General features: G+C 44.4%; 2 protein-coding genes across 2 annotated transcripts in view; both read right to left on the bottom strand.

Moving 5' to 3' along the window:
* Nucleotides 1-8,039, bottom strand: part of LOC103588326 (chromosome unknown open reading frame, human C10orf53) — a 23,033-nt gene extending 14,994 nt beyond the window's left edge. The window contains exons 1-2 of the mRNA XM_008570003.1: nt 8,023-8,039; nt 7,791-7,924 (exon numbers count right to left, since the gene is read on the bottom strand). Coding sequence (XP_008568225.1) covers nt 7,791-7,924; nt 8,023-8,039 — 151 coding nt within the window. The remainder of the gene's footprint in view (nt 1-7,790; nt 7,925-8,022) is intronic.
* A 32-nt stretch (nt 8,040-8,071) lies between these two features.
* The window catches only part of CHAT (choline O-acetyltransferase), a 48,603-nt gene continuing 42,145 nt past the window's right edge, over nt 8,072-14,529 (bottom strand). The window contains exons 13-14 of the mRNA XM_008569983.1: nt 10,162-10,299; nt 8,072-8,305 (exon numbers count right to left, since the gene is read on the bottom strand). Coding sequence (XP_008568205.1) covers nt 8,072-8,305; nt 10,162-10,299 — 372 coding nt within the window. The remainder of the gene's footprint in view (nt 8,306-10,161; nt 10,300-14,529) is intronic.

The following is a 14,529-nucleotide window of genomic DNA, read 5'->3' as shown; positions in this document are numbered from 1 at the left end:
GGGTTGCGATCCTGTTGCCGGTCCCGGTCCGGTCCGGGCGCGACACTTAGGGTTGTGATCCGTTGCCGGACATGAAAAAAGACAAAAAGGAAAAAAAAAAAAAAGGAAAAATTATTTGTAGAGGGCCAGCCCATGGCTCACTTGGGAGAGTGTGGTGCTGATAACACCAAGGCCATGGGTTTGGATCCCTGTATAGATAGGGATGGCTGGTTAGCTCACTTGGGAGAGCGTGGTGCTGACAACACGAAGTCAAGGGTTAAGATCTCCTTACCGGTCATTAAAAAAAAAAAAAAGAAAATAAAACAAAAAAGAAAAATTATTTATAGAAACAATTTGAGGACTAGGATGATATTACCTTCCTTTATAAAAGACTTTCAAGTTTATTTCTTGCTACGTCCCAGTTGTATCTGCAACCCAGGATCATCTTAATATAAGCTCAGGGCTTGAAATTTTCTGAACCGTCCAGATGACTCAAAACGGGACTGCAGTGCATGTGGAGGTTTGCTTATTTATACTTTATCTCATTCCTGTGGTGTGGTCCTCGCCTCATTAGGGTGGTGGTTTACCAGAGTTCCCCCTTGGTGGTGCTGGATTCTAGTTTTTGTAATCCTAGTTCTGCAAGGACTTGAAAAAAGCAGCTTATCCTCTAGGCTGCCTATTCAAGATCTCTAGATAGCCCTGGGGTAAACAAGCACCTCAATGCTACGCTCACTGTCTCTCACTCTGTCCCTGATCTTGATCCAGTAAGCTCTTTTATGCTTTTTTAAAATTTTAAAAATATGTATGCCACATTTTAAAAGATGTCTTCTGTAGGAAGCTTAATCTGAATTAACTGGTTTACCATTTTTAGAAGCAGAAGTTTCCTTGTTGAGGGTTTGACTGGAGTTGCATTGAATTTAGAGATCAGTTTGGAGAAACTGACGTCTTTCTCAAGCTTTCCAATTTGTGAATCTGGAATACCTCTGCTTTATTTAGATTTCTCCAATGGCTTTCAATACAATTTCTAATGATNTTTTTTTCCTTCTTATTGCACTGGATGAAACTTCTAGGCAATGATGACTAGGATTGGTGATAGTACATATCCTCTCTTTATCCTGATTTTAAAGGGAAGGGAAGACTTCCAATAGTTCCCCATTTAGTATGACGTAGGTTTTTTGTAGATGCTCTTTGTCAGGCTAAGTTAATTGTTTTCTAATTCCATTTTACTGAGAGTTTTTTTAAAAAATTAAATTATGAATGACTGTTGAATTTTATTAAATTCATTTTAATGATTACAGCGATCCTATTATTCTTTAAGCTGTTAATGACATTTAGCTATTTTCTAATATTAAACTACTTGGGAGAGCTTTCTTGGATAAACCTGACTCAGTCATAGGTGTATTATCTTTTTAATATATTCTTAGAATAAAAAATTAAATTATGAATGACTGTTGAATTTTATTAAATTCATTTTAATGATTACAACGATCCTATTATTCTTTAAGCTGTTAATGACATTTAGCTATTTTCTAATATTAAACTACTTTGCTTTCTTGGATAAACCTGACTCAGTCATAGGTGTATTATCTTTTTAATATATTCTTAGAATTTTTTTTTGCTTATATTTTGTTTAGGATTTCTGCATATAAATGCATGGATGAAATGGGCCTGTAGTTTTTCTTGATTGTATGTTCTAATCTGGTTTGGATATTAAAGTTATGCTAGCGTCAGCGAATAAGTAAGGGAGTATAGAAAGAGAGGGAATGCCCCCTTATTTATTTTGAATACAATTGAGATGATCACTTTCATTTCATTGAAATAAAATTTTGATAGAACTTGTCTATAAAACTTTATGTCCCTCACCCCTTTTTTTCCCTGAATGGAAAGATTTTAAACTACTGCTTCAGTTTATTTAATATTTTATGACTATCCAGAAATTTTATTTCCTTTTGCATCAGTTTTGTTAAATTGTATTTCTGTAAGAATTTTTCTGTTTGTACTTGTATCTAAGTTTTCAAATTTATTTGAGTAAAGCAGTTGATGTATTGTATACTTATCTTTTTTTTTTTTTTTCGTGTCCGGCAGTGGATCGCAACCCTCAGTGTCGCGCCCGTACCGGACCGGGACCGGTAACGGGATCGCAACCCTTGGTGTCGTGCCCGCACGTCGCTCAGCCAGTGAGCAGGAACCGGTCTGTATGTGGGATCCGAACCCTCGGCGGGAGCGCCATTTGTACTTGTATCTAAGTTTTCAAATTTATTTGAGTAAAGCAGTTGATGTATTGTATACTTATCTTTTTAATGTCTGCTTTATTGAAGTTATGTCAACTTTTTATTAATAATATTACTTATTTTTGACTTTCTCTTTTTTAGTCGGTTTTTACCAGATTTGCCTATTTTCTTAGTCTTTTCAAACAAGAAAATTTTTGCTTTGTTTAGCTTCTCTACTGTTTTTTTTGTTTTCTCTTTCATCAATGTCTGTTTTTATCTTTGCTCTCTTCTATTTTCTTTGAGCTTATCTTTTTAATGTCTGCTTTATTGAAGTTATGTCAACTTTTTATTAATAATATTACTTATTTTTGACTTTATCTTTTTTAGTCAGTTTTTACCAGATTTGCCTATTTTCTTAGTCTTTTCAAACAAGAAAATTTTTGCTTTGTTTAGCTTCTCTACTGTTTTTTGTTTTCTCTTTCATCAATGTCTGTTTTTATCTTTGCTCTCTTCTATTTTCTTTGAGTTTACTGTTTGGTTCTTTTTCTTATGTCTTTAATTACACTTAGGTCATCAATTTTCAGTGTTTCTTCTTTTCTGGTGTAAATATTTAAGGCTATAAATTTCCCCTAATCATTTTGCTATATCCCAGAGATTTTGATATGAGGTACTTTTATCCTTTGGCTCTAAGTATTTTTAAATTTCCATCATGATCTCTTTTTGACCCATGATTTTTATAATTATGTATTTCTTCAATTCCAGAATATTCTCAGCCACTTTCTCTTTGAGTATTGCTTCCCCCATTCTCTCTAATGTCTTTTCCCTCAACTCCTATACATATTTGTAACTCCTACTCTATCTTCCCTGTATTTCTTTAATAATATTAAATATCTATTTTATAGATTTGCTCTGATTCATCTCGTATCTCCAGCCTTTGTGATAATTCTCCTGTTTGTTTTACCTGCTGCTTTCCCTCGTGTGAGTCATTTCTCGGGTCGTTCGTATTTTCTGATTGCGAGCTCATCTTTGATGGAGTGTTTTCCCCCCTGTGGGTGTTTGGTGTGTATAGGCTAAAAAGTGGTTTTGTATTTGATTTTGTTGAGGTTCTTTGGGCCTTACCAACCCAGGCCAATTTGACTTTTAAGAATTATTGGCTTGGAGTTTCTGTTTTGCATATAAGTTATATATATTCAGACTCCTCATTCACATATGGCATGAGTTTATGATGTTAATTTCTCATGGACGTCTTTTCTTCCCATCTACAGACTTGAGTGGATGGCAAGCTTCCTTGCTCCTCCCCTGGGCTGATGGGAAGAGTTTTTCTAGTCATTTTTACATGGTTGGGACACTTCCGGGAGGTCCTGGTTTTGTGTAGGGAGGTTAGCTGCTTCAGCCACCTTTCAGGGCTTTTATGTCCCCTCAACTTGCAGGGATGGTGAACCCAGCTGTAGCCACTAGGGTCTGTCTGGTTGATGCACTGTTTGCTCCAGCTTACTGCTGTGCTTTGGGCATCCTTTTTTTTTCTGGAATGTGAGGCCTTATTTTCTTTCTTTTCAACTTGACTATATATTTACAAGAATTTCACCTTTATATGTTTTTGTAGGTGGAGGGGGCTCTTCCTGCCAGGTATTGCTGCTTCTTAATGTACAAAATTGGGACCAAGGACTGATGCAGGTGTCCATTGACATATAAGGGACAGAAATAGGAAGAAAAATCCCTGAAGGAGATGCAAGGAGCAGTTGGTAGGGGAAGAACAAGGACGGAAGTAGTCCTTGGGGACCAAGAGAGAAGCGAGCTTTTAGGAAGGTCCTTTTATGTGATGTGAGGCCAGCTTTTCCCAGCGATGGCATATTGTTCATCCTTCAGACTCAAGAGATTTCTTTGAGAGGAAAACTCAGAGAGACACAAATGCAGAGAGATCAGCTGAATTTATAAAGGGAACACAAGTCTCTCTCTCTGTTCCTCTCTAGCAGAACTGCTTAGGAAGAATTTGGAAACTTCTAGTTGTTCTCGTGAACCTGGGAGGACTCTTCTCTGCATTTTGTACTAACCTCCACCCCTCAGGGAGCCTCAGAGACCACCGGGAGGGGCAGCATTGTTCTGTATGTTGGGGTGGCTTGCCTGTTCATGCTCCTGTCTCGTCAGTCTCTCCACATCTGGTTATTTTGAGGCCACCTGTGATATATGTGCTAAATAAGAGCAAACCCACGTTACCTTGATTCTGTTCTTCCTTTGCCCCCACATTCCTCCCGGAATATTCTTAGCCATTATCTCTTTAAACAGTGCCTTTCCCACCCTCCGATCCCAGCAAATTCATACATTATAAGGTTCCTTTGAGGGTCTGATTGGAAAGCATCTGGGCTTCCATTTGTAAGAAACTCGGTCTTGATTACGTGGACTTCTGCACCTGTCACGGGGCTCTTGCAGCTTGGAACAAATGTGTGGGCTGTGCATGTGTCCATGAGCCCGCAGCAAGAAGGCTAGGTTTTTATGTCGTTTCCTAAAGTTTTCAAACAGTGGCCACATTGTGTCATCTCTCCACAATCCTGGAAGAGAATAGTGGCGATATTGACACTCCCATTGTACAGATGAGGAAACTGAGGCCTAGAGAAGTGAAGTGACTTCTCCAAAGTCCACAGCAAGTTAGAAATAGATCTGGACTTGTCCAGGCACCTGCCTCCGAGCCAGGTGCTTTCCCCTCCTCCTCACGCTGCCTAGCATGTTCGTGCAGGCTTATGTGGAGATGCCCATCTCCACACCCAGGTTACTGCCAACCTGATCACAAGCATCCCGTGAAGCCTCCCTGCCCCTCACCCCCACTCTTTGGCAGCCTACCACACACTCGGAGAGACTTAGTTTTCTCTTTCCTTTTCTCTCCTGGCTCTTGTATCTTTTAGACATTTGCCATTACTGCTGGCAGACCCCAGACAAAGGTAAATACATTGTTGACCCAGCTCAGAGAGTTACACCATTATATCATAGCATTTCTGGGTGGAAACAATGGCCAACATCATATTTCTTAGCATTACTTTTTATTGAATACAGACTTACAGTCTTTAAATAATCTGAATATAATGCTTTCAATGTACAGTTCTTTAATCATACATATATTTCTTCAAAGACAAAACTATAAATTAAAACTGAAAGGCTATAAATACAGATGTACACATTGCCATAAATCTAGAACTATTTTATAAAAATAGAACTCAAATATTAACTTTATATATTTTAGCAACTTAGCAGTATTGTAAGGTGGCCACATACATTTTCATTATGCATTGCTGTTTCAAATGACTGTCTCATTTCCACCTCTTTGGGGACACATGGAACAATCTCCTTTACCAGAGTCCCCACAAAAATGCCCAAGGCCACGGCTCAGTGTTGCCTTTGCATAAAGACTCAGTGCACCCACCTGTTCTTGGAGGGGAAGACCAGCTCCCAGCCCCTCTCTCAGAGAGAGGAGGTGTTCCCTCCTGCCAAGCATTTGCCGTTCACGCTTCTTGAAGCCTTCACAGTGCGTGGTTTGGTATCTGAACATACAGAGTGAGTTACCTTTCCCTATGCTCAGAGATGAGTTTGGTTCTAGTAGATCAGTGTAAGTAGTTTAAAAGAAAATTACCCAAACAGTGCCCGCCAGGGTAATGTCATCCCGAAGGTGGGCACTGCTGCCTACTGCTTGTGCAAGGTCCTTTACACACACATGGTTTCCAATCCTCAAAGCCTTGCAAGGTGGGGACATTCTCATCCTCCTTTGACAATGGAGGGACTTGAGTCTCTGGGCATTGAAGTCACCTGGCCAAAGGTGGTGGGGCTGCTAGACCCCAAAACCAGAGCTCTGCCTGCCAAGAAATCCACAGGGGGAAACCAGAAGAGAACTCGGCTCTGCACTGTGGTCATTTGATGGGGACTAATAGCTTTAGGTCAGCTTATAGCAGGTGGACTGCTCATCCCCAGACACCCTGGGACCTGTAGGCTACAACTTCCCAAGGGGAGCAGGAAGGTGGAGGTGGAAGGGGAGGAGATGGACCCTCAGACCAATGACTCAAATTTGCACATTTGAAGGCCAGTGCCCAGATCCCCTACACCATCCAGTAGAAACCCTCCATCTAAATCCAGGGGCTCACAAAGCTGAGCAAAGCTCAAGTGCCCGCCCCACCTCAACAGGCCTGTGGCCATCCAGGTCAAAGTGCAGACAGCTTTCACAGTGGCCCAAAGGAGGGACACACACAGGGTCCGTGAGCCAGAGTAGACTGCTCAGAATCACACAGACCACAGCAGGATGGGGAGGATTCCAGGAACCCCCCATGGGTAGCAGAGTGGCACTCGCGGGGGGTGTACGGGGAGTGGGGGGAGGCATGGGCTCTGTGCTGCCCTGCGCTGGGTACACTTTGGATTTTTCTGGTTGCTTTCCCATTCGGCTTCCCTGCCCTTTTAGACTTCCCATAAAATTTGGCCCCCATGGGAGTGTCTCTCACACCTCTCCACCATCACAGCCCCTCAGAACAACCTCAACTCCAACTCTGTCTGCACTGTCCATCCTGCATCCAGCTGGGCTGGCTCTGGGCGTGGCCACGCCCTTCTCCCAGCCCTGCTCGGCCCCATGGGAGTGTCTCTCACACCTCTCCACCATCACAGCCCCTCAGAACAACCTCAACTCCAACTCTGTCTGCACCGTCCATCCTGCATCCAGCTGGGCTGGCTCTGGGCGTGGCCACGCCCTTCTCCCAGCCCTGCTCTTTGCCAGCTCTCCCTTGGGGTTCCCCAGGCCCACAGAAAGCCCTGCTCTGGGATTCTCCACATGGGTTTTGGTCAGAACTCTGGATAGCATCCTCCGAGTAAAGGAGCCCAGCCAATCTAAGGGTGTCCAGCTTGGGCCACTAAGATCATTTCCTGAAATTAATGTCAGAGTGGTTTTCTTAAAACCCTCTCTCTTAAAAACAATACAGACAAACAACGATAGAAAAACCCAAACCAACCCTCTCTCCTTTCCACTTATTGGGGCAGATCATCTCTTGGAGCATGTTTAGTGGGAGGGGCAGTGGCAGAGAAGCAGGAAAACACCAATGGCAGGCCCCGGGGGGGTGGACCGGTCCTCCGTACATCCTCCTAGGCAAGGCGCCCGCTTGCTCCTGGGCTATCCCTGATGCTGCCTGGGAAAACTCCAGGGCAGTCACAGATAACATTTTTTTTCCTTTCAGGATAGCTGGATGCAATTTTCTGAACTCAAAGGAAGGCTGCCCTAGGAATGAAAGGTGTGGCTCAGGTCCCCATACATTAAATGAGCTTGGGCCAAGGTGTGCGAGTGTGTAGGGCAGCGGATGCTTGCAGGACTGCATGGCTCAGTGCAGCGCTGTGACTACCCCCATCAGAATGCTTTGAATCCGAAAGCAAAGTCCCCTGCTCCCCGCAAAAGAAAAGAGGTAATGACCTGGATTTAGCCTCTTCCTTCATGACTCACTTAGGTATACTGCATGTGATAGGGTGACTCATTCCTTCTTAGGCAGGAACATCACCTGGACGTGCTAGGTCCTGCTGGGGAAGGAAACACGCACACTAACCATCCCAGGACCACAGAGGGAGGGCCGTGTGCATGCCACTCACCCAGGGCCTCGGAGCCAGGCTGGCCTCGCTTCCCAGTGCACAGGCTGGAGGGCACCTCGATAGATTCCCATACTTTTTCACCCTCCAGCTCTGTGTGATGCCTCTGGGTGATCTGGGGGGCGTGGGGGGGGGCTCTGAGGACAGAGAGCTGCAGAAAGCTGGGGTGAGGGATGACAGCAGAGGTTTGGCAGGGTGTGGCAGTTGCAGAAGGCCGGGTTTGGGGAGGTCAAACCCAGTGGCAGGAGTCATGGTTCGTGCTCCTGGCTGGGCCCTGTGGCTTTTTACTTTGCTGCCTGTGGCTTGCCCTCGGCAGGCTGTGGCGGACTGCAGAGGTCTCTCATAGCAATGAGGCTCTCTTCCACGGCTTTTGCAAACTTGGTAGAAGAGGTTTCTTTGCAGTCGTGAAAGCTGGAGATGCAGAAGAGGATGGTCTCTGGCTGGGGGTTGTAGCAGGCACCATACCCATTGGGGACCACAGGACCATAGCAGCAAAACATCTCCATGGTTGTGGGCACCTGGAGGCGAGAATAGGTCAGGAGCTATTTGCTCTGAAATGCGACCTGCAAGTCTGCTGGAATGTGGGGCATTCCAACAACCTGCAGCCTTGATGGGGTATTTGCTTTCCTGACTGTTTCTCCCCACAGGGTTTGACTGAATTAACCAACTCAACCAATTGCTTCAGCATGGATGGACACGGCCAGAGTTGTAAAAGCAAACCCATCTGATTGCATATCGGAGGAAGAGGGGCCCCAAGCCCACTCCCCAGTGTGCAATCTGCTCTTCTTGTGGAAATGGAAGCTCCCAGAGTGACCTGGTGTGGGGTCTTGGGCTGACTCTCTCCTTCACCTGGAGGCCATTTGAGGCACAGAGGCAATCAGGGTAATTTACTAAATGGCACCCTGGTGGCACCCAACAGTTAGATGGCTTCCCAGAGGGAGTAATTTATGAACTGCAGGAAATCTGGCTTATCTTCTCTGTCGGTTTTCCCCAGATCCTCAATTACTGTCAGTACTGCCTGGCTGGTCTGATTCTCTCCCCACGGCCTGTCATGGTCATGCACAATTACCCAAGATTGGGCATTTCAAAGATTGCCATCAATTGGAATTTAGTTATGCGCCTAATAAGTTTTGAATTCAGAGTGCTGAGATTTTGTAATCTGGATCACAAACCAAGAAAGTATGTTTCTGAAGGCATTCAAGCCAGGAATGCTACTTTCCAATTGGACAACCACCAACACCACAAAACCCCCACACCCCACATTAATTTTATTAGCTGATCTTAGGGGAAAAATAGAAAGGTTTCTTGGGCAGGTGCAGGGCTGGGTTTGTTGTAAACCCACAAGTTTCTGGGGCTGCATAGCTGGGTCTTCAGAAGTGACACTGGCCATTTTAATGTGGCAGAACAAACCATTAGTCTTGCCAATAGAGTTACCGCATTGTCAGATAAATTTGCCGTTCAACAGCCGAAGGCGGTTTCTGGGGCTGCATAGCTGGGTCTTCAGAAGTGACACTGGCCATTTTAATGTGGCAGAACAAACGATTAGTCTTGCCAATAGAGTTACCGCATTGTCAGATAAATTTGCCGTTCAACAGCCGAAGGCCATAAAGCTGTTCCAAAGCACTTTTTGCCCATGGATGGTTTCCTGAAGAATTTATGTTGTGCCCTGTCCTCGTTTATTCATGTCTGCACGCTCACTGCCGTAATGACAAAATCAAATTACTGAGTGGGCTTTTATCCTCAAACACAGCTTTATCAGCCTTTCCTATTGCCCATGTCCAGCAGTTCGCAGATGAGGGGGAGTTTTAGTAAATTGACGATTGTGGTTGTATTTCCTCTCCTAAACTGCTGCCTCTCCCCAGTGGTTTTCGCTGTTTTTGATAGTGGCCCTGCAGCAGGACTAGCCTGTAGCCCTGATTAGGAGACGTAGGGCTGGCAGCTAATCGTTCCTGCTGTTGGTCATGTGGCCCTTAATCATAATGCCTGTGACCTGACTGGCTACATCATTGCATCTGGCTGAGCCAAGATTTCACTTCAGGCCTGTCAGGCATCAGAGCCTGTGGCCACCTGGGGGAACACCACCTCTCAGGTAACAGATTGAAAGGTAAGATTGCATAATAGGGTGCTGGAACGGGTGAGTTCCCGTCCTGTCTCCACTTCGGCTAAGGTGGAGTCTGTGATGGCTCTCATTTAGAAGATGGGAAACCAGTGCTCTGAGCATTTACATCGTTTTGCTGAAGGTCACATAGCTCATAAGAAGCGGAGGCAGGACTTGCCTCACTCCAGCCAGTGGGCTTGTGGTCACCGAGCTCGTTAGAAAGCTCACTGGCTACACTACATGGCCTCTCGGGTGAGGGCTGCGCATGAGCTGTACCTGGCTGGTGGAGAGCACAAACCGGTTGCTCATCAGGTATGTTTCGTCCGTGAACATCTCGGGCAGCTCCTTGCACATATCCCGGGCCAGCTCCCTCAGCGCCAGAAGGTGGTTGTCAATGGCCATCCCTGTTATGGCCTGGATAGTTGAGGACAAAGAACAGGAGACCAGATGTGGGCTCCCACATGCTTCCTCTTCCCCTCCTCTCTAGTCCATGACACTCATGGTGACTCCAACAGTCACAGCCTGGCTTACCCAGCACTTGCTACCAACAACATGTGTGGATAGCCACTCAGGAATGACCGCTTTACCACGAGGCCTCTGCTCCTTGGGCCCTTGTGCATTTCTCCATGCACAGAACGAGTCCAGGAAGATTGGGCTCTACCGTGAGAGGTCAGAGTTAAAGGTCAGTGGGTCTGATAACCCCCTGCACACACACACTCACATCATGCTCCAAGTGGAAAGGGTGGGGCTGGCCTGGCCATCCTGAGTGCCAACCTGCTCAGGCAGGGGAGGGAGTTTGGGGAGAAGGCCATATGTTGGGCCCAGGAACTGCTAGGCCCTGTCCAAGCATTGGGCGAGGCATCCCAGGCTGTCACTGGGCAGACTCTGACCACAACCAACGCTTTATCCTCCAGTGGGAGTCCAAGGAACGAGGGATAGAGGGCATCAGGTGTGTTCCTGAATCTTGTTTGCTATTTTGTGGGCTCAGGATTAGTTCAGTTAAACTGGATTCATGATCTAAGAAATCATTTTGAGACAGGAACTAACCAGCAGAGACTCAGCTGATGTTCTCAATGGGAAAGAGCTAGTCGAATGATGAGAGTTAGTTTTCTTTTTACCATAAGATATTTAAACTCTTATCAAAGGATAAAATAATAGCAGTGAGTGCTCCAGAATTTCAGTGTGGGAGGGGCTCAGGGATGGTGGTGTGGCCGGAAGTAGAAGTGGGGACAGGGGACACATTCTACGTCTCTCCCATTTGGGGCTGGGTGTGTAGTGTGCGCAACTTTTTTTTTTATTACATGTTTATTTGGAGCAATTTGGGGGGCTGATGGAGACTTGGGGGGCCACCTTTGGCCTATAGCAATAAACTTTGGGTCAACACCAGGAGAGCTGTGAGTAATTCTTTGTGGTTTCAGAGATGGCCACTTGGTTATTTAGGCCCCAAACAGGAGGAAACTTTCCATCACAATGAACTTTGCTTAGGTTTACAAGGCACGGTTTGGGATTTGACAGCTGTTCTGTTTCAGCTGAGTATGAATGCATAAACATGAGGCCCCAGTCTCTCCAAACGCACTAATTGCAGGCTGAAAAGTCAGAAGTTACACTACCACAGCTCACTTTAGATGTGCCCGTTAAGTCAGATGGAAGAACTACCAGCCCATCCGTGGAGTAGGCTGCTCTTTTCATTTCTCTGGTTACCTCCATTAATCTCTGATTTATATAGGTCCTCTGTGGAACAGCCAACCCAACCCTGCTTTCACTATCTCTTAACTAACTGTAGCAAGAGGTTACCAGATTGTGGGCCGGCCCGTGGCTCACTCGGTAGAGTGCAGTGCTGATAACACCAAGGCCACGGGTTCGGATCCCACATAGAGATGGCTGGTTCGCTCACTGGCTGAGCGTGGTGCTGACAACACCAAGTCAAGGGTTAAGATCCCCTTACCGGTCATCTTTTAAAATTAAAAAAAAAAAAAAAAAAAGAGGTTACCAGATTGTTTGGATTAGAGCCATGAGTAGTATCATTCGAGGAGATCTTAATTGAGTGCCTACTGTATGCCTGATGCTGCTAGGGCCTGGAGCAGCAGTAGAGAGCAAAGCAGGCATAAACTCAGCCCTCAGGGATTTATGGGGTAGTGGGGGGCAGATCTTTACCAACCATGCAAAGAAACGTGTGATCATAAGCTGAGGGAAGTGTTAGGAAGGAAAAGCAGAAGATTCTGGGAGAACATGTGGTAGAGGGTCTGGAACACTTTGCCAGCCCCTCCATTGGAATTTCCTTTCTCCACTACCACTACCAAATACACTTACCAGTTATCTGGAGGTTTCCTTGCTTTTTTTCCCTTTCCTTTATCCCCCACAGCCAAACAGGTAAAGATGCTTTACCTCCTAAAAATCCTTTTATCTCTCCTCTCCCACCCCCCCATCTCTTTGATTCAGGTCTCATCAAGTTAAAATAGCTAACACAACAGAACCCTGTGGCAATGCTTGGGAGGATATTTTTCTAAAATTTTCTAAATTTTTCATAAATTTAAATTTCTTATCAAAGTTATGTATTTATTTAGTTTAAAAATCCAAATAAGCCAGAGGCTTATGTCACCTTGCCAGCACTGGTTCCCAGTGCACAGAGGCAACCCCTGGCAACTCTTTCAGCTGTCCACCTGGGTGTTTACTTTCATTATTCCAAATACACGCTTGGACTGCTATTACTGCACTTCTCAATTTCACCTGAAATTTTGCTATAGCAGATGAAACTTTAGCTGTTTTATGCCCCCCTCCCCAAACACACTTCCACTTTCCCATCCTCCCAGTAGAGTTATGTTTTAACTTTTTTTGTTTGATCAACAAACGGTGTTTACACGATTATAATTACACAAGTATTCACAGCTGGGTCATGTAGTGTACTATGATTAGATTTCCTTTCTTATTGAATGTTTTGTTTTTCCTAGAATTGACAATTTTTTAATTATTAAATTGTGTTTTTTCCACTTGCTTAGTTTTCTATGTATCTATTTCTAATCTATTCCTAAATACTCAGCCAGGATTTTATTTCTCCTCGCCTTCTTGCTCTTCTGTAGATTGAGTGCTCCCTAGATCTGCCCGATAGCTGTTGACTCGGGATCTCCTTTAACTATCATCCTTGGGAGTCCTGCTATTTCTTTCTTTGGCTGAATCTTCTGATTTTTGAAGCTTATGACTTCTTATATGTTTTATTTTCTCACTTTAGAAGACTACATCCTCCAGCAGCTTTATGAGAAAGAGTGCTTAGTAAGTAAAATTTGGAGACCTTGCCTGTCTGTCTTCATTCTGTCTTCAGACTTGACACAGTTTTTCTGAGTTTGGAAGGTGTGTTGAAGATCACTTTCCCTCAGAATCTGAAGACATGCTCCACTGTCTCTCACCTTCCAATGATGCTGCTGAGAAGCCCATCACATATTTATTCCTGATCTTTGTATCTGCTTTTTTTTTTCCCTCTGGGAGATTTTAGGATCTTCATTTTGTCTTTAGTGTTTTGAAATTTCCTCTGATATGAGTATTTTCTGTCTATTAAGCAAAGTACTTAGAGAACTCTGTCAATATGGAAATCCATGTTCTTCAGTTCTGGGGAAATTTCTTGAGTTATTTTGTTGATGACTCCCCAGCCTCCCTGCCACCATGACCACTATTTTTTCTTTCAGAACAAATATTATTTGGGATATTGTCCTCCTGGACTGAGCCTCTTTTCTCTCCTGTATTTTATCTGTTTTGTTGATATTTTGGGAATAGTGTCTCAGCTTATCTCTCACTCATTCCACTGAATTTTTTCTAGCATATTTTCCCCCAGAGTTGTTTTTATTTCCTGAAAAATTTTTCAGAGTTTCCTATTCTTACTTATAGATGAAATAATTTCTCTTATCTTTCAGAGAATCTCAATAAAAGTTTTTTTTTATAAGTTCTTTTGTTTCCTGCTTTGTTTTTACTTACTTTGCTTCTTTTAAAATATATTTTTAAAAAAAATTAATAAAAGGGTTTATTTGTATTGGTTTCAGTCTCTTATGTTAACAGCTCTCCTCAATGTCTGGTGATCTGTGGCTATCTGTTTATATTTAAGAATAAAGCACTGAAAATATGATTAGAAGATATGCGTGTGAGAATGTGTGTGTTACCTGGTGGGCTTCACTGTGGGGTGAGCTGACTGGGCTCTTTCACTGGGGACCCGGACTGTCAGTCTCTGTGAGTATTTTCTCCTGGCCTGGTCAGTTTCACCGCAGAGAAATCTAATCTCCTGCACAGGGAGGGGTGGTGTTCAAGGTGGTTCCCAGTGCACACAGAGCTGAGTGGCCGGAGGGCTGAGTAATGAGTTAGCTGACTTTGATTAACCCCCTGTTTTTAGTACAGTATCCCCTTTCTCAGCTGTACGTGATGTCTTCAAGTGTAGAGTCCTTGTGCTCTGCCTCTCCAGAGAACAAACTTCTAGCCCAGCGCTGGAGGGGGAGGGGGAGCCGCCTGGCTGCGCGCCTGGCTGCACGGGGTGCTAGAGAGGATCTGAGGGTCTAACTGCTTCTTGTACAGACCCTCAACTGCTACGGCTTGAGTGTTTTTGTCCCCTCTAAAATGTGTGTGTTGGACTTAATGGCCAATGTGATACTATAAAAGAGGTGGGGC

This window comes from Galeopterus variegatus, unplaced genomic scaffold (assembly GCF_000696425.1).
Source record: "Galeopterus variegatus unplaced genomic scaffold, G_variegatus-3.0.2 Scaffold551, whole genome shotgun sequence".
Classification (NCBI taxonomy): Eukaryota; Metazoa; Chordata; class Mammalia; order Dermoptera; family Cynocephalidae; genus Galeopterus; species Galeopterus variegatus.
The sequence above is the reverse complement of the archived record's forward strand: the minus strand, read 5'-3'. Positions and strand labels throughout refer to the sequence as shown.